This window comes from Melitaea cinxia, chromosome 7 (assembly GCF_905220565.1).
Source record: "Melitaea cinxia chromosome 7, ilMelCinx1.1, whole genome shotgun sequence".
NCBI lineage: Eukaryota > Metazoa > Arthropoda > Insecta > Lepidoptera > Nymphalidae > Melitaea > Melitaea cinxia.
Window position 1 is genome coordinate 15205818 of NC_059400.1, and position 26041 is coordinate 15231858.

The 26041-nt window shown below is 33.1% G+C and overlaps 1 protein-coding gene across 1 annotated transcript; it reads left to right on the forward strand.

Moving 5' to 3' along the window:
• The first annotated feature begins 599 nt into the window (after positions 1–599).
• Positions 600–25655, forward strand: LOC123655419 (katanin p60 ATPase-containing subunit A1-like). The gene is made up of 8 exons (XM_045591234.1): positions 600–751; positions 11382–11605; positions 11799–12274; positions 14495–14674; positions 15290–15432; positions 23801–23910; positions 24598–24724; positions 25229–25655. The coding sequence occupies exons 1-8, from the start codon at positions 600–602 to the stop codon at positions 25425–25427; spliced, it is 1611 nt and encodes a 536-aa protein (XP_045447190.1). The 3' UTR covers positions 25428–25655.
• Positions 25656–26041: the final 386 nt, after the last annotated feature.

Below are 26041 nucleotides of genomic sequence, written 5' to 3' on the forward strand. Positions count from 1 at the left end.
GCAATTAGGCCAGCGAGAAGTGACGGCTTGTGTCGCGGTCATCGGCCGCAGTCGCGTTTGTGTGCTCGCACGGCGCGTAGCACCGTAGATCGCTACGAGAATACGCGTTCTTACATTACGTGCATTTGCATTGCTAGATGCATTGCTCCGGTTGATCGTTGTTTTGTTAGTTCAGATTACAATTTAATGAAATTACACATTGATAATTTGAAAATATTTCGTTTACATTTGTTAGTTGAATTAAGAGTTTTATTTATTTTAATATTGATAGGCCCTGACTAAAGCATTGTTTCATTGTAATGGATGCTGAATACGTATAAAACAGAGCATCCAATGCTCTCAAATAACTCACGAACGTATCTTTTTAATTGATGTCATTTTCATATCGCAATTTGCTAATAAATTGAGAAAAAAAGTCAATTCTATATTAATCTGTTTGTTTGTTAGAAATACTTTGCATTTCGAATTTTATAATTGCCATTTAATTAAATATATACGTTATAAAAAAAGTAATAAGGGATCATTAACATAATTAATATATATGAAATATAAGACCTTATAATATCAGTCACATGTACGTAAATGTGTGAAAAGATAAAATGTCGAACGATATGAAGTCGGCGTCGATGGATCTGAACGGTTCTCGCTGGTGCAGGCGAGATAACGATGTGAAGATCGAGTTTGGCTTTGGAGTACCACTGGGAGCGATGTCCGCTCACCCTGTGTTCCATTCCGCTTGGGATATCGGTTGGTAAGTAAACACAACAGAAGCTAAGCACAAAGGTAGCCTACGTTATTTAAAGATAGTATATTCTTTAAACCATCACAGCAGCACTAACCCATGCGTACTTCCTATCCTACCGCATTATACTTAGATAGATACCGAAGACTGTTTTGTCTGTCTGTCTGTCTGCTTGTTCCGGCTAATCTCTGAAACAGCTGGACCGATTTTGACGTGACTTTCACTGGCAGATAGCTGATGTAATAAGGAGTACTACTTTTAATTTAGAAATTTATTTATTTTGTACGCTGCGAACTGAACAACATATTTTTTTTTTAATTCCACGCGGACGAAGTCGTGGGCATAGCTAGTTAATAAGTAAAATCAGTAATAAATATCATAACTATATTATTGTCTCGTATTTAACAAAGCTTAAGGATGATATTTATAGCCTTACTTATTAATTGTACAGTCTTCAACTTGTCACAAAGTCACATTTTCAGCTATAAAACTTTACAATTGTGCGGTCAAGATTTTGCAATGTTTATTTTTCTAAAAACTTCAATATGTTACGAGCGATTTTCGACAAATAAATACAATGTTATATAATCGCTATGGCAGTCCTCATATTCAATATTTATTAACTGCTAACTGGTTAACTTTAAAACTAATCTAGATTTTATAGTTTTATAGTTACAGATTATTATGAATCGGGTCGAGTTTTTATACTCAGTCACTAATCATGAGCTTGATTTCATGATTCATAACAGTTACTTATAGTTGTTTTGAAATAAAAGAGTCTACAGTCTGAGACTGCAACAAATTGGATATTTTTTTAGAGCTTGCTATTGTCAGGATAAGGTTTGTATGAAAGATAGTTGTGTTTGCTAGCAAACAAAAAAAAACCGACTTCAATTACATCGACAAGTAATACAACGTAAGTAGACGAAAAAATTAACAAACGCACTAGTCGTCACTACGATTTTCGAGGATTCCCTTCGATTTCTCTGGGATTCTATCATTAGATCCTGGTTTCCTCATCATGGTACCATACCCCTTGGGATATATTCTTTCTAATAAAAACAGAATTATCAAAATCGGTCCATAAATGACGAAATTATCCCCGAACATAAATAACAAATAAATAACGGTCGAATTGAGTAACCTCCTCTTTTTTTAATGTCGGTTAATAAGGTCGGTTAATAATGCTAAGTTTATTTCAGTTAGTGGTATATATTTTGAAATTCTCTGTCATACTTTACTTATAACGGACTCTTGAGAGTTGACATTTATTTACGATTGTAGCCCTTGATGCCAAAATAAGGGTATGATCATCATCATCGTAGCTCCTAAACGAAAACTGTTTTTTTTTTTTTAAAGTAAATTCAAAGTACCTATTTTATTTCGCAAGAAACACTTAAAACAATTATTGAGAGGACGTAAAGATAAAAAAAGAACTGCTACAACACTGTACAATTACTGTACTGTACTGTGTACAATTGCTATTGCTCAAAACCTTTTGTGTGACCCGTTTTCGTTTCCTCACGCGATATTTTCAAATATGACCACTAATTATAGACTTGTCGAGATTTATGTAGGTGAAGACTAAAGAGTTCATAATTACTTAAATACAAAATTGAATTAAAAACAACCTATTTCGATAGAAGATTTTATTGACATGCATTTTTTAAATAAATACACGTATTATTATTGTTAAATCTTATTATTATTCTACTTTTGTGGAAATGTTTTACTGAGGAAACGGGTTTTGAAACCAAACAACATTATTTTATTACTTTTATTTATTTACTTTGTGCTAGCTTTAATTTAAATTCTAGATTTTGTCCTATGTAGGTGGTGGGTTAGAAGGTTGGAACCTAATTTATGCTGCGTATCTTCAGGTCGGCAAATAAGTATTCTTAAATATATATTGGTATTATTTAAAAGTTAGCTTAATAGAAATAAACCGATTTACTATAATGTAGTAAATCATATAATGTAAAGAAAAAGAACAAATTACTTTGAACATAAAAGGACTTAATTTTTACATAATAATATAAAGAGTGATTTCATTTCCCCAGACAATTAACAAAATTCACTGGAATTAATTTGACTCGTCACATTTATTTAATACACCAATAAATAAAAACAGTCTAGACGCGCATCGGACTTGACAGCGAGTAATTACTGCTAGCGTGATAAAGTATCGATTAAAACTGACCGAGCAATTGACTGTCATTTGTCAATGAAGCTTTTTAATATTCATTGCGATCTGAAAAACTATCTTTCTGTTTTACAAGTGGTTTCTATATTTGTATAATTGTTATGTCTATCTCGTCTACTATGGGTATAAATTTTATTATAAACTAGCTGCCCGGGCAGACTTTGTTTTGTCGAAAAGTTAGTAGATTTTTACTTATACAGATTATTTTTTTTTATCGTATTCAAACCTTCCGTGGGCCTTAAGAAAACACAAAAAAATTATCCGATTTAGTCAAGCCATTCTAGAGTTATGCGTTTAGCAACATTCATTTTTATTTATATAGATATTTATTTTAGTGTTGCCCAAATGCAAGAACAAGACGAGACTTAGCCAGTCTTGGTCTTGGTCTTGCGCCAATACACCTGGTCTTGGTCTTGGTCTTGGTCTTGCGCTCCCAGTCTTGGTCTTGGTCTTGGTCTTGCAGCAAGAGTCTTGCAAGTCTTGCAATTACCTATTAGTCTATTACTATTTATTAAAGTTTACTTTAAATCTTAGAAAAACGTATTAGAATTGGAACATTGTGAGCTTGAATTAACATAGCCATAGTAAAGATCAAGCAGATTAATAAATAACTGAAGATTTGATAAGAAATTCGAAAAATCAACTGACCTATATGTCGTTTTCCATGGAAGTAACTGTTTCTTAATAAACATTTATGATTTATAAGCTTACATTTGCTAAAACATGTAAAAAAACAAATTAATTACAATAACTTGACTGTATTTTAAAGAACAATACTTATCTGTCTAGAAAGAGATTGAACCCTCAACTTATAAGAAATTTAATAAAAGAGTTTTACGATTTATCATTTATTTGAATAAAAAATAAAATACAACACAAATCAACAGCTTTATCATTAGGTTATGATACTTTATATCAATTTTTTTGACCAAGAATTAATACAAAGTAACCATCTGGCTGACTCATCACTTAACCTATTTCTATGTTTTCTAATTACTAATGATGCTTTAGAAAATAACCTCTCAGCAGGTACTGAAGTTGCAGGTATTGAGAGAAAATCACGGGCCATTTTCGATAAAATCGGATACTCTGTCTCATGCGTCCTCCACCAATCTAAAATGTCTTCCGAGCTGGCAGTTCTTGGTTTTCTCAGGTACTCCTCCAACTCGTCTATCACTAAGCCTTGAAGACAAGATCCAGATGACGTCGAGGGACATTCATAGAGTTTATCAAAGTCTATTACGTCTTCATCTTCATCACATACTTTATCTTCTTTTTCTGGTAATTCCAGAGATTTGTTCAGTGAGTGTAGACTTTTATATTCTTCATAAAGTTCATTGAACTTGCGCAGACTTTCTGTTTTAAGTTGCTTCCCCCACATTGTCAGGTCAAAAGTCTGAGCCTTATGCCTTGGGTCTAAAATTAAAGAAGTACAAGTGCTCGAAGCACAGCTCAATTGGAAATGACTGGAATTAAAATAATTCCTTTATTTATAGTACGTTTCCTTGCTTTCTACCGCGCCGCCTCGCCACGTGCCGGCTCTATGAAAAGGATGCCGCCGCAAATCAAACAATGCCGCGTGCGGCGTACAAACACACACTAAATATTACCTACTTGTACAGACGCGACGCGTGAATAAAATATATGTAAAGAATTAGTGCCAATCACTATTCTTTACATATAAGTGAATGTTTTGGCGTACATCTATACTAATATTATAAAGCTGAAGAGTTCGTTTGTATGTTTGATGACAGAAGTTTTAAAATAAATAAATAAGTCCTGTACGTCACTATACCTCCAAAGTTACTATTCCTCGTGGACGAAGTCGCGGGCACAGCTAGTAAATACTTACTCTCATCATCTCTCTCAGAGATATTCGGGCTGGTAAGTAATACAAAACTCTTATCGCAGTCTTTTTATTTTATTAGTAGGTAAGTACCTACGCTTTTTATATTATTTTATTAGTTTTGTAGAATTTTTTTACACGTTTCAAGTATATTTAAAAGTGGCTCCAATATTTATTAAACGGGTGATATTTGAACACTTTTTGCTATTTTTTCTTGTAAAAACTTAAGAAATATAATGACTAAATGTACAATAATAGTACCTAAGTAATTAGTTTAAAACCATATAAGTAACCAATATTATAATATATACTTACTAGAATGAATTAATATGACATCTACTACCTATCCTTACCATTTTATCCTAATCATAATACTACTTGCGTGATCAGTATAATGTATTCATTTTCATTCTAAGCACTCTGAAACTTATTTATTCTTTGGAACACCTGTAGGTACTCTTAAAATTCGAAATTATTTTGCATGAGTATACCTACGCCCTATGGCGGCAATCAAATAGTGTCAAATGTTATGATTTCGGCGTGGCGGCAACGATTGTTTTAGATTTCAAAAGAAGCCGCCGGCGCGTGTATCATAACCATGTACTTCCGAAAAGCGGCAAATTTCTTTGAGAAGTAAGTACAAAACCTTTGATGCCGCATTATCAAAGTGCACTCAGTTTGATTTTAATAGATATTTTTTTATTCGCTATGTTTATGGTATTAGTCGTAATGCGCATAGGTCCAGTTTTTCATATTCTTTGATACAGTTTTTTGCGTCTCATAGAATTCCTAAGCGTACCTACCTATACACCGAACTGTTACACCTAACTACTCAGTGAAATAGCGCTAAGTCCTAGCTGCAAGACGCAAGAGTCTTGCAGGCTATGTCTTGTTCTTGCTCAAGTCTTGCACGGTCAGTCTTGGTCTTGGTCTTGCTAAAAATACGCGGTCTTGTTCTTGGTCTTGGTCTTGCAAAAACGCAAGAACAAGACCAAGACTGCAAGACCAAGACTGAATTTGGGCAACACTAATTTATTTTATTAAAAAAAATATTGAATAAAAAAATCAATTATACAAACCGGTGGTTACTATAAATCAATTTAAAAATATATATAATGTGCAATAAAGTAAAATATATATATAATGTGCTTTCAATCATTGTTTGAATCCTACTGCACTGTAACAGCAATTAAATAGTCTAAAGATTCCTTATTTTTACATGAAAGAGACTAAGCGAATATATGTACAAATATAGATATTGTACTCGAATTTTTTTTTTCGCAAAATGCACCGAACACCAGGTGATTTTTAAAAAGCTAATTTAGCAGTTGGAAATTTGGTTGGTTTGGAGGTGTTAGACTTAATTGTAAGTGTGCATAGTTTCTTTTTAAATTTGACTCAATAGATTTTCAATCTTCGATGTTTCCGTGTCTTGTAACACCTGTTTCGGCTTTACCATTTTACTTCTCAGTTCAAAATACAAAACCATTTTGATCATTATTCGAATATCAATTCGTCATTTACAAGAAAAAATTGTTTAGTCTTTTTTTATTATAAAATATTTCATAACCTTTTGCAGCAGGTGTGTCATATTCTAAAATAAGGCTCTCCTATTAAACACTCGTAGTATCTTTATATTTTTAAATTTAGATTAAATTACACATAAAATTATTCTATGAACTTTATCCTGACTTTATCCTCTAGAATCTACGCAGTAACGTTCCTTTTTTTTATCGTTCAAATTGAGTCTGCAATCATTTCAAATTTAACCGTATCAAGCAATTCGCAACGTTATAATTTATAAGAGCCTCTAAAACGATGATTGAGAGAACGGACAATAAAATAAATTAACAACGACCTTAGGATACGTTGAACAACTCGCAAGGATATATTCCAGTGATGTTATTGTCTCAATGATAATTATTGCGTGGGTTTTCTAGTACTTGTGAAATAAATCTCGACAGCTTTTTGATTGAATGTGATTATGTCCGTCAATATGGTTGATTGGAATATTACTTTAATGATAAATATTATCCGCATTGGCTTTTCTTTCTTACTAACTTTCATTTTTATTATTATTGCATTGTTTAAAATTCATATTGTTAAAAGTAAGATGACTTAGATTCAATTGAGGAAGTCATTCATCATCATCATTATTTTATTGCAGTCCACTGCTGGACATAGGCCTCCACAAGTTCGCGCCAGACATTATGGCCTGTGTATTTCAAAGCCAGCAGTTGGATGGTTATCCCAGCTAGGCGGTCGGCTTTATAAGTTCCAAGGTGGTAGTGGAACTGTGTTATCCCTTAGTTGCCTCTTACGACACCCACGAGAAGGAGGGAGTGGCTATATTCTTTAATGCCGTAGCCACACAGATAGATACACTTAGAAGAAGTGATACGGTATAAAAAAATTGTATGAGCAAAACTTCAAACTGCTTAAAATGGCATAACAGATGTAATAATTGAATAATAATTGTGTTTGCTTGCAAACGAAAAAAAAACCGACTTCAATTACATCGACGAGTAATACAACGTAGATCGACGAAAAAATACTCAAGTAACTGCGCGTTATCAAAGATTACTCAAAAAGTAATTATCAGATCTCAATGAAATTTATATGTGACCACATGACAAACATCAGCTTTCGATTAAATTAAAAATTATTAAAATCGGTACACCCAGTAAAAGTTATTGCGGATTTTCAAGAAGTTCCCTCGATTTCTCTGGGATCCCATTATCAGATCCTGGTTTCCTTATCATGATACTAAACTAGGGATGTCTTCTTTCCAACAAAAAGGAATTATCAAAATCGGTACATCCAGTAGAAATTTATGCGGTATAATACAACGTAGGTCGACGAAAAAAGCGTCACGTAAAAACGCATTATTAGATATAGCTCGAAAAGTAGTTGTTAGATCTCAAATAAATTTAAATGGGACCAATTGACACACACCACCTTTCGATTAAAAGAAAATTTGTCGAAATCGCTCCACCCAGTCAAAAGTTCTGATGTAACATACATAAAAAAAAATACAGTCGAATTGAGAACCTCCTCCTTTTTTTAAAAATTCAATTACGTTTCATTAAATATATCAATTTAATATATTTGAGAACACAAAAGAAAGGACCTTAAGACTAAAAATCTAAATCTACAGGGCAAACACACTTCGTACGTGCATTTACAGCTATGCCGGGCTAAACGCAGCATGACGAATTAAGTTCCGTATGCTTTTCATTCACAGCAAAAGTCTTTGTGCAACAGCGAAACACTTAGACGGTGAAAAAATCACAGTTTATGCTTTTTGGAACTATAATTGTGGAGAGTGAAATTACACCATATTTTTGCCTATAAAACCTTGTTGTCACTTACTGTATATCATAGTCAAACACAATCTATACTAATATTATAAAGAGGAAGGCTTTGATATTTTTTGAAGTTATCCTTCTTTTGGCACGTTAAGGAAAATTATGAGAATAAATTTTGACGATACGCGCGCACACCATCACAAAAAAACCGACACCCTGAAGCTAGTTTAGTCAACGAAAAAGAAACTGAAATTTTTAATAAACTCAAAAATTACGGGACCCATTTAAAGAAAATCTCCAGGAGAATGCTATGTTGTCACTGAGTGACATAAGCGATATTTTACCGGTGTAATACGACGGCGAAGTGCCAAACGTAAAGCTAGTAAAATAGGTATTAAAAAAGTTTTTTCCTTACTTCATTGTATATCATACATTACTACAAGTTTAAGTTATTTTAATATTTATATGTGACACTCATTATGTTCGAAGGAACTAGAACACCTATGCTAACGACCCTTGGATTAGACCCTAATATCCTCATAACCTTGTTTAAGGGCGACGTTATATGTAATTATTTAAAATAGATACGTGCATTAAAGTTTCAATACCATCGGTCCTTCAGTTCAATCACCTCGTAGTCGATGGCCTTTGACACACATCCTCGTTGCTTGTAAGTTTACCCCACTTCCGTCAATGGACAAACAAAGTTGAATAACCTCTAGATAACTATGTTATGTTTTAGATTTTTCATTGAATTTTGTTCCTGCCGGTGTTCATACTTTCTTGTTTTTTATCTTTTCATTTAATTTTTGCAGAATTTTGGTGTATTCGTTCAATATATGAATTATTTATCGCCTAGGATTAAATTAAAATGTATATTTAAGATTTTTAATTTAGTAATTTTTTAAAAAGTTTTTAGTAGTTATTAAAATGTGTTCCCGGCAATATAAAGGTTGAGACGTCTAGTGCCTCTAGAAGTCTTGATATTCCGTTAAACTGGGTCAGTAAGTATAACGAATAACGATAAAAATCTTTTCGTAATAAATGACCTTTTGAGCGAATATATATATGTTAATAGTTCACAATATTAATAGTGTTTAGGCTATTGTCATAAAGACGTTTTTCCTTTATTTTTACTAGAAGAGAGAAACCTCATTACACGCACGGTATAGCGTCGGGAGTTTCCGGTCAGTCACCATGGTAACGGATACAAAACAGACTTGCCAAAAGATTTTTACAATTCGGCTGACCGATAAATGACATAATTACGGACAAATTATGTTTTCGTGACATTTTATATAATCTATATAATATACTTACTACTACTATATAATATACTTATGTACTTTTACGCGTTGAGATTTATCAAACGCACCATGAATTTTGGTTTTGGCGAGTCACTGTTTCCCAATGTTGGCGGTCTGCGGCAGTTTTTTGAGCATGATCCATTTTTTAGGTACGTATTTGCGAAAAAAACTTCGCGAAGTTAGATTTACTAGAACCTTCCGTTATATATATGAAATATTGTTTTTTGTATGCCAAGATTTCTTATGAAAGGAAAAAGTTGAAAGCTGAAGCTGAAAACATATACCTCATAGTTTTTCAAAAATCATTTTAGGTGCTGATTTGGGATATACTTTAATATATTATAAGCATAGGTAAGGTACACAAAGTTCAAAACCAATACAATAATTGCACAATTTTAGTTTTTATCATTAGGGACATATCTATGATTCCGGTTCCGTAGTTTACTGTATAAAATCCTATTGCAAAAATTGACTAGCATTTGCAAAGTTGAATGACCTCTTACTTGGCAAGTAAGTGCAATTGATTAATCAGGAACAGTCTTTTTTTGGGAAAGTTTTCTCTTTAAAATTCACTTGTTTACCTTGGGAAATCCAATTATTAAAAATTATGACCTTAATATTCAACCAATTAGAATTGTAGTATCCCCATCATAGACCTACATTCCAAGATTCCAAAATGAAGTGCTCCTTGAAGATGCAAGTTAATGCTGGTTATGTTTTATTGCATGACTATTATTAGTTTTATGTGTCCTTATTATGACTTTACGCCCTAGAGAAGAAAAATTGGAATTTTCAGTTATAAGACGCGCGGTTTAAGCACAATGGATGCAGTTTCGATTGATTCGTGTTAATCTTTTTTCAATGTAAGATTAGTTGGTTTTAGTTTTTCGAAATATCGTTATTTTGTTCATTCAAACTCGATCGTAATTTTATATACATTAATTACGTAAAGAAAACATCTGTTAAATATAAAAATATACATCCACATCCAATGTTGTCAACATCAGAAAATTTGTAGAAAGTATAAGTAGAAAACAAAAGGTGGGATAACATTTATTGTTACTTTAAACATAAAATTAAGGCCTAAAGAAAATTAATTAACTCCTTGCAATATGTTCAAATTTGAATTAGCATATTACACTACAAGTATCATTAGAATTTTTCATCAATTTTTTTACACATTCCTTACGTTTACGACACTGCATGCATTAAGTATATAATTAATGTTGTACCTACTCGTAAGTTGATTAAGACAATATATATTAAATGTAATATAGTACTACATAATATTATATATCATATCTATACTAATACTAGCTGACCCGGCGAACTTTGTATCGCCTAACACAAACTTTATCGTATGGTATTAAAGTTCAAATTGACTTTTAAGTATTACCACAAATCTTTTGTATGGGAGTATAGAAAAGTGTTGTTTTTAGACTTTTTCAGGAAATTTAAATTTTTTTGTTTTTAGAATTTTTCTCTCCGCAAGAACCATCCTCGTACTTCAAGGAATATTTTAAAAAAAGAATTAGCGAAATCGGTCCAACCGTTCTCGAGTTTTGCGCTTAGCAACACATTCAGCGACTCATTTTTATATTATAGATTATAAAGCCGAAGAGTTTGTTTGTTTGTTTGACCGCGCTAATCTCACAGAAACTACTGCTCCGATTTGAAAAATTCTTTCAGTGTTAGCTCATTTATCGAGGAAGCCTATAGGCTAAATATTATCACTCCAAGATCAATAGGAGCGGAGAATTAATGAAGAATGTTTTAAAATCGGTTTTTCTTTTCTTTTTGAGAGCTTCCACAGTTAGCCCAAAGAAAATGTTCCACGCGGACGAGTCGCGGGCAGAAGCTGGTTATGTATATAGTGCCACTATATTCATTATCATAATCATTGTAGTTAATTTGATTGTATGCTGTATATTATGCGTGTAACAAACGTATATTAACAAGATTTTATCTTCACCAGTCCATCTTCTGGCTTCCATCAAATGGCCAGAATGATGGATCGCATGATGTCTGAGAGTCTGCAGCCGTTTGGATTTGCGAGGATGACAACACGACGTGGTGGAGACAAGAAAGATGAAGGTCCGAGGGATGGTCTCAGAACCGAAAAGAGCGACAATAAGAGAGAGAGAAACAAAAACTCTAACACACACGCTGGCAACGGCACTAGACATCCTCCTACACAAGGTAGATTCGTATATGTAGCTGATACAGTTACGTAATTTATATACTATTTACATACCTAGTTTATATTATGTTACCATATATACGACACAAATACGAAAGCATATTTTCTACATTTTTAAATTAAAATGTAAAGTTCATTACGTAGTTTGAAAAAAAAATCTTAAAAGTAATGATATATTATTAATTATTCTAGTTGTTAAACCCACGCCAGTAAATTCATTTCAAGAACAATCAACTGATCAAAATAAGCAGACAGATCCGACTACTGAGAAATGGGCAGGCACTCTGAGGAAACGAGACCCTGATATCCAACCAACGCTACCATCTATTGTATCTCGAAAGGTTTCTGCCACAAATTCTTCAGTGAGCAGTGGAAGAAAGACACGTTCTGTAGATCGAATTCCTAGAACACGACGTCAGCTGGTTCCAATAAAGCCAATAGTGCGAAAAAGTGACATACCAACAGAAGGCGATGTGACCATGCTAGAAAAAGACGAAAAGATATTTAACACTTCTGGCTATGAAATACACTTAGTGGAAACTTTGGAGAGGGATATATTGCAGAAAAATCCAGATGTTCGCTGGAGGGATGTGATTGGATTGGACGATGCGAAGTCTGTGTTGCAAGAAGCCATGGTACTGCCGCTCGTAATGCCTGATTATTTCAAGGTAAACGTACTTATTGTATTAATATAACGTAGTGGCACCAATCGTCGACACTTTAAGGAGATAGTGGACTTCTTTATAAAATTAAAGGTCATTTAGTCATCTTTAAACCAAAAGTAACGATTGAGTATGGTAAGATATATTCTTGATATAAGAATAGGGTGTAATATTTTTATGAACTATATCCGGATTAGAAAAAAATCCTAAAAATGGAAAAAGTGTATAAATCTCCAATCATCGACACCGAATCTCCAGTAATCGACACCCCAGTAATCGACAGTTACCAATTACCGACTCCCAGTTATCGATTATTACCTATAATGTGTATCTGCCAAATCGCGGCCTCCTTAGTGGGCCGTTAAAATAAAATTAACAGTTTAATAAGTATTCATTTATTGTCCATAGTATAATGTCCATATTTTTAACCGACTTCAAAAAAAGGAGGAGGTTACTCAATTCGACCGTATATTTATTTATTTTTTATGTATGTTCGGGCATAACTCCGTCGTTTATGAACCGATTTTGATAATTCTTTTTTTTTTTTTGTTGGAAAGGAGATATCCCTAGTTTGGTGCCATGATAAGGAAAGCAGGATCTGATGATGGGATCCCAGAAAAATCGAGGGAAACTCTCGAAAATCCGCATAATTTTTACTGGGTGTACCGATTTTAATGATTTTTAATTTAATCGAAAGCCGATGTTTATCATGTGGTCACATTTAAATTTCATCGAGATCTGATTACAACTTTTTGAGTAATCTTTGATAATGCGTATTTACTTGACTAATTTTTCGTCTACCTACGTTGTATTACTTGTCGATATAATTGAAGTCGGCTTTTCTTCGTTTGCCTGCAAACACAATTATTCTTTCTGAAGTGTATTAATCATAAAAATACAGAGATTACACACTTACAGACTTATGTAAATTATAATAAAAAGGATCAATATAATTAACAAACAATTATCAAAAAGTTTTATCATCATCATTTCAGCCTATTGCAGTCTACTGCTGGGCATATGCCTCCACAAGTTCGCGCCAAAAATGGTATGCGACTGCAATCTTTTCGTCATTTTTTTTACAGCTTCTAAGGTTTTTTCTAACTGGTTGGGAGTATAATTTTTTCTCGGAACCATCTGTAAGAACCAATCATCGACACATTATTTCCCAATAATCGACACTTGTCGATTACTGGTCTCTCGACTTTGTTTAGTTTACTTCAAATATCTACCAAATACGCAAAGTAAGAAGAACTATATTCGCTTGTCAAATGAAAAATGTTTTCAAAAAATTATTATCGACCCGTGTCGATTATTGGTAAAAGTCAGTTTATGAAAACCAGTGATCGACACCAACATTATACTAATATCAAAATAACCTTAAACTTTCGTTAGAACAAAAATCGATCGTATAGTTCTTATAATAAACCCGTGAAAAACATAAAATCCAAATATGTTAGACTACATTAGTATAATTAATAAAAAAAATGTACTCACTTCCTTAAGGATTTCACTAAGAAATATTGTAATTTTCACCGGTACTCCAGGCGCAATCAGTTGTCACACCGTCATTTTCAAAAAAAAAGACGGATATCGCTCAAAAGTCACTGGGAGCCAATCAAAAGTGTGCTATCTATGGTACAGTTTTGCTATATTAAGAAATCGTTTTCCTACTCTTATTTTATTGAATCAAAATATAAACTGTCGGTTATTGGGTCTTGTCGGTCATTGGTGCCACTACGGTACTTAATAATGAGTTTATTTATATTTTTATTTTAATGTTTATAATTAAATATTGTTACTTATGGAAAGAAGGAACTCACATGTCATCTTAGAAATCGTTTTATGGCTAAGCTGTGTACGTAATAAAAAAGTGAAAAGAACAATCAACACACCAAATTCGTTGGACTAGCCTAGTTTAAAGCGGCGATTCGCGTGAGCGATTACGTACACCCAAGTATTCACGCTGCACGCTTAATAATTTGTACAAGGCAAGCGTCAAAGACGGGAAGTAGACGAAATGCTATTAATATTTTTTCGTGGGTTACTCAGATTTTAATTGATTTTTGACGAAGTAAAATCTCCAAAGATAAATTTGAGACATGTCCCAAAATCTTCAATAGTTCACGAAATAGTAAAAAAAGTAATAAGCGTGTACCACAGCAACTTAATCATCATCACATATATTTTAATAGTGCTGTATCTACGTTCTACACTGTTTTTCAGGGCATTCGTCGTCCATGGAAGGGGGTGTTATTAACCGGTCCTCCGGGTACGGGGAAAACGTTGCTCGCCAGGGCGGTAGCGACCGAATGTCGCACCACATTTTTTAACGTTTCATCGGCGACTCTAACATCTAAATACCGTGGAGACTCGGAGAAGCTCGTCAGACTTCTATTTGATATGGTACGTGGTGAATTACGATTACGAACTATATAAGTATAAACGATCGCAAAGGATAAAAGGAATATATATATATATATTAAGGCTTTTATTCGATATTTTCTTTAATTTATATTCCGAAAGCGTAAAGTTACTTGGTAGTTTCACGTAAAACTGACATGATAGATGTGGAAAGTGACGATTTAAAAGTGTTTTAGTAGTTCATTAGAATAAAATATAAGAATATTTTAGTTTTTTAGAAACTTTTACTACAGTAAATTATAAGAATAAAAAGTTTAGTTAGTTTTTTTTTTTTTTTTTGGGACAGTCAGATTTTTGTTTTAAATTAAATGAGAGTTATGGAATCGAGTATGTTGACTTTTAAAATAGATCATAAAGAAAGTAAAATAGTAAAAAGTAGAACACCAGCTTGTAAACAAATTCAGTATTTCTCTTTTTTAATTGAGTTACTGATTGATATTTTAATTATATTCACGCGTACAAAAATTTGCAACACAGATGCAAATTATTCACACATATGTCCGTTTAATTCAGGTAAATACGTACGTATGTAATGTATAATAATTAATAGATCTACTTGTCCTAGTGTGTGTTTGACCTCGTGTCACATTTGTCCAGGCGGCCTTCCACGCACCGAGCACAATATTCCTCGACGAGGTCGACTCACTGTGCGCGGTCCGAGGCGCTGACTCTGAACATGAAGCGTCAAGGCGCTTTAAAGCGGAATTGCTCATTCAGATGGATGGTCTGGCTGCAGCATTGTAAGCTTTTATGTACTTTAATTTAAAGATATGTCAATTATGTTAATAGTTTTGAATGATGTGGATTTCGTTCAATTGAGTTAACTTTTAATGAAATTATTACCTGACCTTGACTTTTTAATTTATTTTGTTAGTTTCTTTTTGAATGTTAATAATTTTGTGACACTCGTTACGTGTGTGTATATACCTTATGGTGAAATAAATAATTTCTTTTTTTTATAAATAAATATCTACACAATACACATACGGTCTCGTCTTTTCCTAAAGTAAGCAAATTAATACTTGGGTTATATTTGGGCGACTGGTATAGCTACATTTTTTTTCGATAAACATAAGGTAGGTATGGCATTTAACGCCCTCTGTCAAATAACGCCCAAAACTGAGAAAACGCACTTTAATTCAAATGAGCAGCGTCACAGCGTACGCATTCATAGTTAACACCAATAGGAACGCGTCTAGCGTAAAATAAAGTTTCTGGAGCCGCCATCTTACCAGTATAGTGCCGCGCTTCAAGGTTATCGCTCACGGACGTTGCTGTTATAAAAACTGCTCCAACGAAATTGTAAGTTTTTAATTATTCCCTTATATTTCTTCTATTAAATTTACTTTGTGCGTAGTGTTGTAAGTGACTATTCTTAATGTTCCACTAATATTCATTAGATAACATAAATAATTTCGTAAACAAACGCGAAAAAGACAATAACGCCCGCTCGGCTAATAACGCCTGTTCAAATGACCGTTGGGCGATATTACGCTTCTTGGGCGTTATTGAACCAATTATATGTAAGCGATTTTATAAGTACTATATTATGTGGACATAAGCATACTTACTTAACTCAACAAAATACTAACTTATTCTTTCTTTTGTAATTAGAAACTAAATATTATTAAATTTATTTTCTACATCGATATGTACCCGGTGGTGTAAGGGACGCTTTAACGAAGCCTATGGGCTATACTATGGGCTATAGACTCTTATTCTGAGTTTAAACCAAATTGCATTGTAACCAAGAAAACGAAAAAATATGTTTACTTTATTCGTGGGGTATCGATACTTTCACGTAACATTCTAAGAGACCAAATTTTTTTTTTGAAATTCCTTAGGAGCATTTGCACTATTTTTCAGTTTAAGGTAATGTTCTAAAGCTATAGTTTCGGGTTTCGTTGAACTGTCCCTTACACCTAGTATAAGTATTTAATTTATTATATAATAAATATGTAAATTTTGTTCTTTTGTTTAGGATTTGTAATGTCGCCGCTGACTTCTGTGAGTAAAAGAAAAAGAGGGGAATCTTGGACAGAAGATGGACTCAGAGCTGCAATGAAAGCTGTCCAAAGTGGCCGACTCACTCAAAGAGCTGCAAGTATAAGATATAATATACCCCGACGTACTTTGAGGGATCACTTAAAAATAGGGAGTGTTGAAAAACGTTTGGGACGAAAACCTGTTTTCACAGATACACAAGAATCTGATTTGGCTGCAAGAATAAAACGATTTGCAAACATCGGAGTACCTCTCACACCAAAATTTATTAGAAAACAGGCTTATCTTTTTTGTGAGAGATATGATATAAAAAACAACTTTAATGAAACTAACAGGTTAGCTGGTTCAGATTGGTTAAGAAGCTTTTTGAAACGTAATCCCTCGATCTGCAAAAGGAAACCACAAATAATGAACCCAGCAAGAGCACAGAAGTTAAATAAACCGATAGTTAAACAACATTTTCAGGCTGTGAAAGATTTATATGATGAGCTAGACATCATACGATATCCTGCACGATTATATAATATGGACGAGAAAGGGTGTCGTATAACGCTGCATAAACAGCAAACAGTGTTGGCAGAAAAGGGAGCCAAAAGAGTCCATCTAATTGCCCCTGAACACGCTGAAAACGTCACAATAGCAATGTGTGTCAACGCAATCGGTACAGCAATCCCACCAATGATTTTATTTAAAGGACAGAGACAAAGACCAGATTTAGAAGAAAACTTACCAGCAGGAACGTTGGTAAGAATGGCACCGAAGGGTAGCATGAATAGTGACCTATTTGTAGAATTCATTCAACACCTAGGGAAATTCAAAGTGGCTGGAAAATGTTTATTGATTTTCGATGGTGCAAAATGTCACCTTTCAATTGAGGCACTTGATGAAGCCGATAAAAATGATATAACTTTATATTGCCTTCCTTCAAATACAACACATGAGCTTCAACCGTTAGACAAATCTGTAAACAAGTCTTACGAACACCACTGGGATGAGGCTGTTATGAGCTTCCTGTACGCCAATCCTGATAAAAAATTGTCAAAACCCACATTTAATCAAATATTTAGTAAAGTCTGGCCCAAGTGTATGACATACAGTAATATCGTTAATGGTTTTAAAGCAACAGGTCTCTTTCCTTTTAATCCTGAGGCGATTCCAGAAGAAGCATATGCCCCATCGGTTTTATCAGAGATTCCTTGCGTTCCAACACGTGAACAGTCAATTCAACAGTCAGAATTTGATAGAAGCGCTGATATACTATCAAACCCATCATATATTCCACGGTCTTCAACTAGTGCGCAGCCCATACATGAATCAGTGTCAGAAATTGATAACCTGTCGCTTTCATCTGAAAATTCATATCCGTCATCTCATGAACCACTCAACCAGAATTTGGGAACAATAGAAAACATATTTAGTACGCCCATTCAACGCCTTCGAACTTCTAAACAGGTGGAAGATGAAACTTTGGAAGACAATATAAGAGTAAAATCTCGTCTTGTTGAGTACAGTTCATCTACTGAATGTTCAGAAGAAGAAAGAGAGGAAGGAGATACCGAAGAATGTGATTTATTACCATCTATTTTAGGACCAAGTTCTTCGGGATTACAAAAATCAAATAGTGCACTTGCTGTATCAAGTCTCTATTGCCAAAATAAGACCAAGTTTACAGTTGCAGAAATATATGGTTATTCATCTTCTGATGACGAGAATGATAATCTGGATTACATTTATAAGGGATATAGTACGCCAATTAAACAACGCAAAATAAATTCAAAAAAGTCTAATAGCTCTTCTCGTTCGGATGATAGTGAAGACAACGTTCCACTAAGTACATTTAAAACAAAATCCAATAAAACACCTTTTCATGAATTTCTGCCTACACCGGACTATGGCGTAGTTAAAAATAAACGACTACGTAAAAAAGCGATCAACTATAAAGGACAAAGAATTACCAAAGATTTATTTACTGATAATAAAAATAATAGTCAAAAGAAAATGAAAAAACCGCTTATGATCAAATCGAATAAAGCACGAGAAAAAGATGTACTCGTAAGAGATAAAAAAGCTCTAAAATATACGAAGAAAAAGAACACAAAGGAACCAGAAAGAAAACAAATAAAAAAGATGAACAACAAAGAGAATGATGAAACAGAAGATTGGTACTGCCACGCATGCCATGAAAATCAAAAGTTGGATATGCGACAATGTAACGATTGTAAGAAGTGGTACCATGAGGACTGTGTAGGTCTTACTAAAGATGATTCCGAATTTATTTGCTCATCTTGTTGATTAAAAATTAATTCTTAAGTGCCAAAGAATCAAAGAGTGATAGAAATTATGGTTTAAGTAATATACAGTAGCTAGATGGGGCAAGACTGATTATTATCTTATCGTTATAATTTAATGTTTATAGTTTAAAAATTCTGTGTCTTAGATCTCATATATGTTAAGTACTTTAAAAGACTTACTTATGTACCTTTCGTTGTTGTTGCCATGAACGGGCGTTATTAACCTAGTACCTCAGGGCGTTATTGCCCTTTTCTGTTTAATAACGCCCAATATAGGATAATATTTATGTTATTATTTTTAGACAGAAAAACTTTTTAATTGTTATTTGATGTAAATGTTGATATATGACCAAAAAAGTTTTGTTCAAATGATTATACAGAGAAGTTTCAGAGTACTTTTACTACTTTAGGAAGTTTGTTATTTTTTGTGTTAAATTTTGATTTCTTATATATTTTTAACTTTTTAATAAAGAAATTTATATGTGACTGATGTGTTTTATTATATATTTATCCTCCAGGAACATGTTTTCTGCGTCTAGAATTACATTTAAGTAAACGGGCGTTAATGAACGTGGTATTTTTAATAACGCCCAAAGACAAAGTTTTTAAAAATATGCCATAAGTATCAAAATTTCAACGAATTATATTTTTAATCAATATTTTTGGGTTCAGAAAAGTATGATTTATTTGTTTATCGCATTATTTTTTTAATTGAATTTATATTTATAGAAAAAAAAATAGTTTAAAGTTAAGTGGGCGTTAATTGCCCGTAGTACCTTACTTATAAATAATACATATTATAAGACATTAGTTGACTACTTAAAATTGGAATCGGAAAATTATACAATGTGTTGCTCTGAAAAAACAAAGATTTTATTATACAATTTTTCTTTATACATTATGGTACAAAAATAAATTATAAGAACCCTTAACCTACCTGAAAAAACAATGAAACGACATTTAAAGTTATTTACCAATTCCTATACATAAAATTAAAATTAAATATTTCTTTTATATGTGACTATTATGGAGTGTCAAAAATCTCTTTATAAAACAATACATATGACTATTGCTATAAAAAAAGGTACTAAACAAATATACAAACTCAAAAGAATATATTCCTTTATACATAAAGGAATAAAGGAAATACAAATATTTATATTACACCCACATTCGGGGTGGAAATCGAACCCACAACCCTCGGAGAAGAAAGCAGGGTCACTACAAACTGCGCCAAGGGCTAGTCAATTTCATTTCATTTCCCTCCGGCATAGTTGTAGTCAGGGTTGGGCAGTATTTGAATTACTTGTAATTAAAATACGTAATTGAAATACAAATACGTATTTGGTATTTGTATTTCAATTACTTTCTTAAAATGTAATTTGTAATTCGTATTTCAAATACCTGACGCCGAGGTATTTTGTAATTAGTATTTCAAATACTTGAGACTTCAAAATACATTTTAACAAAATACATTTAACCTTCATTCAGAGGATATTGATGGTAAAGAAGCTAGTATAGTCTCTCTGTCCCACAAGATGGAACTCTCTTTATGATTCTGTAGTGCAGCTTATGAGAAGCAAATCAAAATTAAATTACCTATTTGATAAGTTGGATAAGAGTAACTCTTTCTCTGCCATCGAACTATACTTGGAGGAATTCATTGAAGTGTAGAAACCAATTGCTACAGCTCTAGATTACATTCTGTAAGAACCAGATTAGATCGACTGCAAGATAGCAACTTGAGGCATTTTACTTTCATTGTACCACAACTAAAAAGAGTTTAGAAAAAAGATTTGAAAATTTTTTTAAACTGTCACTTGAAGTAAATGGAGCCATATTAGCGTGATGCTACTACCCTAGTTATAAACTAGTTATAAAATGCGTTGGTTGCCAGAAAGCATCACAACAGAAGAGAGGCAAAGAATTCAAAATCTTCCATTCATGCCTTAGAGACAAGTTACAAAAAACATGAAATAATGCCTGGAAGCAGCAGGAGTAGCAGCACTAGTAAAGTAGATGATGATTTTATTATTTTCGAGAACAAAGACAGTGATCAACCACAGACATCAAAAATGGAGTTAGAGTTGTTCAGTTTCCTAAATGATAGAAGCAAAGAGCTTTCAATTCTTGAGCGCTATCCAAATATAAAAAATGTGTTCATACAATTTAACACAAGTTTGTGCTCATCGGGACCTGTAGAAAAATTGTTTTCTTTTGCAGGTTTTATTCACTCTCCAACAAGAGGCTGTTTGTCTGACAGTACATTTAAAAATCTAGTGTTCATTAACCCATTCCTTGCGGCGATAAAAATTACGCTTATTAGCCAGGTGCGGGAAGGTTTTCGTCGCGAACGCCGATGGGCGTCCTCCGCACCTCATTAGGATAATATGGGACTCCGATCGGCGTTTTCAGCATTGTGCAATAAAAATGATCATTTTAGCGCTAAAATCTTAGAAAAAACTACAAATACGCCAAACGTGTGGTACGTTCATGATCGTGTTTGGTGTAAAAATTAAATTAACATTAATTAGGATTTTTTTGTGAAGTTTTTGTTTGCGATAAATAGTAATTAAATTATTTTAATTATATAATTATACTTCACTTTTAAACTACAGTCTCATATATTTTAGTGTCAACTGATAACAACGGCTAAATTATCATTATAAATTAATATCAGAGGTTGCAAACCTTTTGATTACTTTTATAATTTTATTATTATTTATTTACAGACCTTTTTTTATAGAGACCTTCGTTAACATGAAAATTAGTATCAAAATGAACTTTTGTTGAAATAATTGATCCAATTCGTCGACATTATATAGAACGGACAAGTTTCAATTCGTTAAAATTTTAACTTCGTAAATATTTATCTAATAATTTATATAAAGTGAGTAGATGAATTCATACATGTTTATTTGTTTCCAAACACGTTAAATTTTGTTGACCAGTGTTGTCAAAGGATAACTAATTAAGTGATTGATACAATAGACTGAGTAATTTATTCTCATTAAAACAGGAATGATTCTTTATTTGATCTAATTTATCCTTTATATTGTAGAATAAGCTTTAACTTATCTAAATATGTGTAAATTAAATTAAGTAAGTAGTTTAAGTGTGTAAGTTAAGTTCATAATTAGTTAAGTTAATAAATAAAACGTCCAAAGATTTTGGCTTATAGTAAAATTGCGAATAAAGTAAGACTCACGGTCTTCACGAACGTTCGAAGTTTCGAACTGAGTCTAAAATCATTTTTATCATTATTACTTCTTTTGCCAGGTCTCTTTTCATTTCGTTAAAGAATGTCACAATATGAATAACCGTACGCGTTTGGGCGCGTAAGCGGCGGAGGAGAAGCAGTACTAATAACTACCTCTATTATAGAAAAAATAATATTAACTAAATACATTTAGGAAATATTGCAAAAAAAACATAATAGGTATTTATTTAGAATCAAAGGTTGTTAACTCCTGGAAGACGCCGTTAGGCGTCTTTCGCACCTAGGATGGAATACGCATTTTTTCAAAAGTTATTTTTCAAACAAATATTCGGAAACGGCGAGCAGTACCTTGTTGTATTTTTAAAAAAATGTGCCTATATTGCAACTATAATTTTTTGTGACTTGTTTTCGCCAAGATAAAAGGAATTGAAAAAAAACGCCGATGGGCGTCCTTCGAACCTCAATGTTAAATCAAAAAACGCCGATAGGCGTCCGCCGCAGCGAATGGGTTAAAGGAAATTCTGGTTTTACTGATAAATTAATCTTGTTTTCCACTACTTTTCAGCCCGTGCTGGTCTAGATTACTTATTTTGTAATTTGTATTTCAATTAAAAATGGCTAAAATACTGTATTTTGTATTTTATATTTTAAATACCTTTCTTAAAAGTATTTTGTATTTCGTATTTTAATTACTTGCGATACACTATTTTTTAATTTGTATTTCAATTAAAGCAAAGCATGTATTTTGCCCAGCCCTGGTTGTAGTTAGCCTGTATTCTGTTCCGGGGTTTGTGAGATCGATTCCCACCCCGATTCTGGGTGTTATATGTATGTGATTATCGAAAGAAAAAAAATATTATGTAGGCTGTTACCTATAACAAAAGTATGTGATTATCGAAAGAAAAAAAATATTATGTAGGCTGTTACCTATAACAAAAACATTAAGTTGCTTACTTTAGGAACTGATGACCGTGTGTGTAAGCTATAGATATTATTTTATTATTTATTACATAAATGACGTATTTGTCGACATCAGAATTTAACTCCTGACTTGTCTTTCGTACGTGTTTGTACTTGATCAGTGACGGGTCAGGGGCGGGAAAATCCCTATAATTTTTTCTATTGACAAAATCAAATCGCGCCTGCAATGTGACACCTAAAAATACAGTAGAATTGTGAATCCCCTCCTTTTTAGACTCGGTTAATCAATACAATGAAAATTGTGCTTGCCATGAGTGCGTTAAATTCATTTAGTAAAAAAATTAATTGAACTGGTAGGGCAGCAAATTTTCGATGAACCTCGGGCGGCAAAAATCCACGCTACGCCACCGAGTTATATCTCCACTAATTTCAAACCCATATCAAGCCATATATATAAGTACCTATTCTTCAATGAAAGGGGTTTTAAATGCTAAGGAAATTGAAATTGAACAATTAAATTGATACTGCTTTATGTGAGTTCAAAATTTGTGATTTTGAATACGAAGTAAACATTTGAATTTGAATGATATTATGATTTAAATGATCATTTCTTCTTATATTATAGTCTAATTGTAATAAATTTTCGAATATAGAATATCGTATTATTTCTAGTAATCAAGATAAGGTAATTATGGTACTGGCCGCAACGAACCACCCGTGGGATATCGACGAGGCGTTTAGAAGACGTTTCGAGAAACGAATTTACGTTGGACTACCTGACGGTAATATATTATTGAAGTAAACAATAACTTATACATAATTAACAAAGCTTTAGAGAAAAATAATGTTAAATACTAAAATAAGCAATGATTTCCTATAATACAACTCTAAAAAACACGGTTCATGTGTGCGATTATTTTTTAATTAATTTTTTAAAATGTTTTGTTTATATATAAAAAAAACACTGTTGACTGCAGTAACCAACTTTTGTAACAAAGTTCAAACCCTTAGAATGATTACTATTTTTTTATTCGGAAAGAAGTTTATTTAATTCATGATATCGCTAAAATAATAAGTGCATATTAGTATTTTACTGCCCTGGTGTAGTTATTCATGTGCCATGTATGCGCCAATACACCGGCGGTCGCGGGTTCGATTTCCGCTCGTAATGGATATTTGCATTCGTACTAATATTTGTTTTCGTTTTGGATACCTGTCCTTGTGGGTCTCGTGACTGTGCCTCGGAGAGCACGTTAAGCTGTCGGTCCCGGTTGTTATCATATAGACCTGACCGATCGTTACTCATAGATGCGAAAATATATCTGCCAACCCGCAGTAGAGCAGCGTTGTGGATTAAGGTCCGACCCTTTTCCTACATGGGGAAAGAGGCCTATGTCCAGCATCGGAATGTTACCAGTTATTTTTTGTACTATAATGAAAAATATACTTAATTTTTTTTTCGTTTACAGAGCCAACAAGAGTGAAGTTATTAAGACTTTGTCTTCGAGAGGTGGTACTTGCTGACGATGTTGACTTCACAGAATTAGCGGCTAAGCTAGAAGGGTACAGCGGCTCCGATATTAATAACATGTGCAGGTAATATACGATTAACTTACTCAGCTTAGGCTATTTTTATTACGAATGGCGTAGAAACACATAATGTTTTTTATTCTACGGCGAAATAAGGGAAAGCGAGATTTTTCATAAATTTCAACCGTTGATATTCAGTATGCATATGTCTCTCCTGGTCAAAAGCTTCCAAAATAAAGCCTAGCTGGTTCGTTTTTTGTACCAGTAAATCCTTGTATTGCAAATTTCATTATTAATGTTAGTCGTTTTCCCGGACGCGATTACAAATGTGGCTAAGTACAAGTACAATAAATGATTTAATAGAAGATATATAATTCTAACTTGTAAGAAAATTAGTAAGTAAAGTTTAGTATTCAAATACCAAAAACTATCAAGGTTATAGAAAATTTGTTATAAAATAGACGTCCTATATTTGTACAGCTTTTACAAAATCACGTACAAGCTTATTATTTATAATAAACAATTGGTACGTATTGCATTTAATGTTTTTCTTTGCATTGTTTTTAATAGAGACGCAGCGATGATGACAATGCGTCGCAAAATAGCCGGAAAAAGTCCCGACCAAATCCGTCGCTTAAAGCGTTCAGAATTAGACGCTCCCGTTTCCAAGGAGGATTTGAATGTCGCCATAGAGAAAACACGCCGCACTGTCACGCAAGCGGATGTAGCGCGTTACACCACCTGGATACAGAAGCACGGTTGCTCCTAGCGTCGGGCTAAAGCGCTGAAAGCGCTGTTTCGGTGCCTTAACAATTCTTAGGCGCAGAGTGTTTTGAAAGTGAATTGACTTTTTGACATTTTAAAATGAATAATAATATATCTATCGTGTTCATATGCAGTTATTTATTATCGTTAAAATTATAAGGTTTTTTTTACTGCTTGACTTTGACGTATAAACGTTATTGGAATAAAGTAGTTTGATACTTGCGTTGCAAAATTTTTTTATTATTTTGCATATTTTGGCAAGGTTTGTAAAATTAAGAATGTAATTAAAGGTTGTATATTACAATTAATATTTATAATATAGCCTAAGATGTGATTAAAATGTTTTCTTGGTATTTGTAATAGCAAATATCGTCAGAGAAATTTCTTAGTAAAGTTAGCTCCGATACGTAATGATAAATTTAAAGTTTAATTTTCTTAATAAGCTATAATTATTGACAAGGGTATTGAGCGCTGATTTTCAACCTGTGCAGAACTGAATTTTGGGTCTCCGGGGGTAGAAGTGAGGCACAAGGGCGATGTAATCATATTGTCGTACAATGATTGGTCAATTGCACTCCGGCTTTGAAGTATCGGTTGTGGTTATTTCGTGATTAGTTC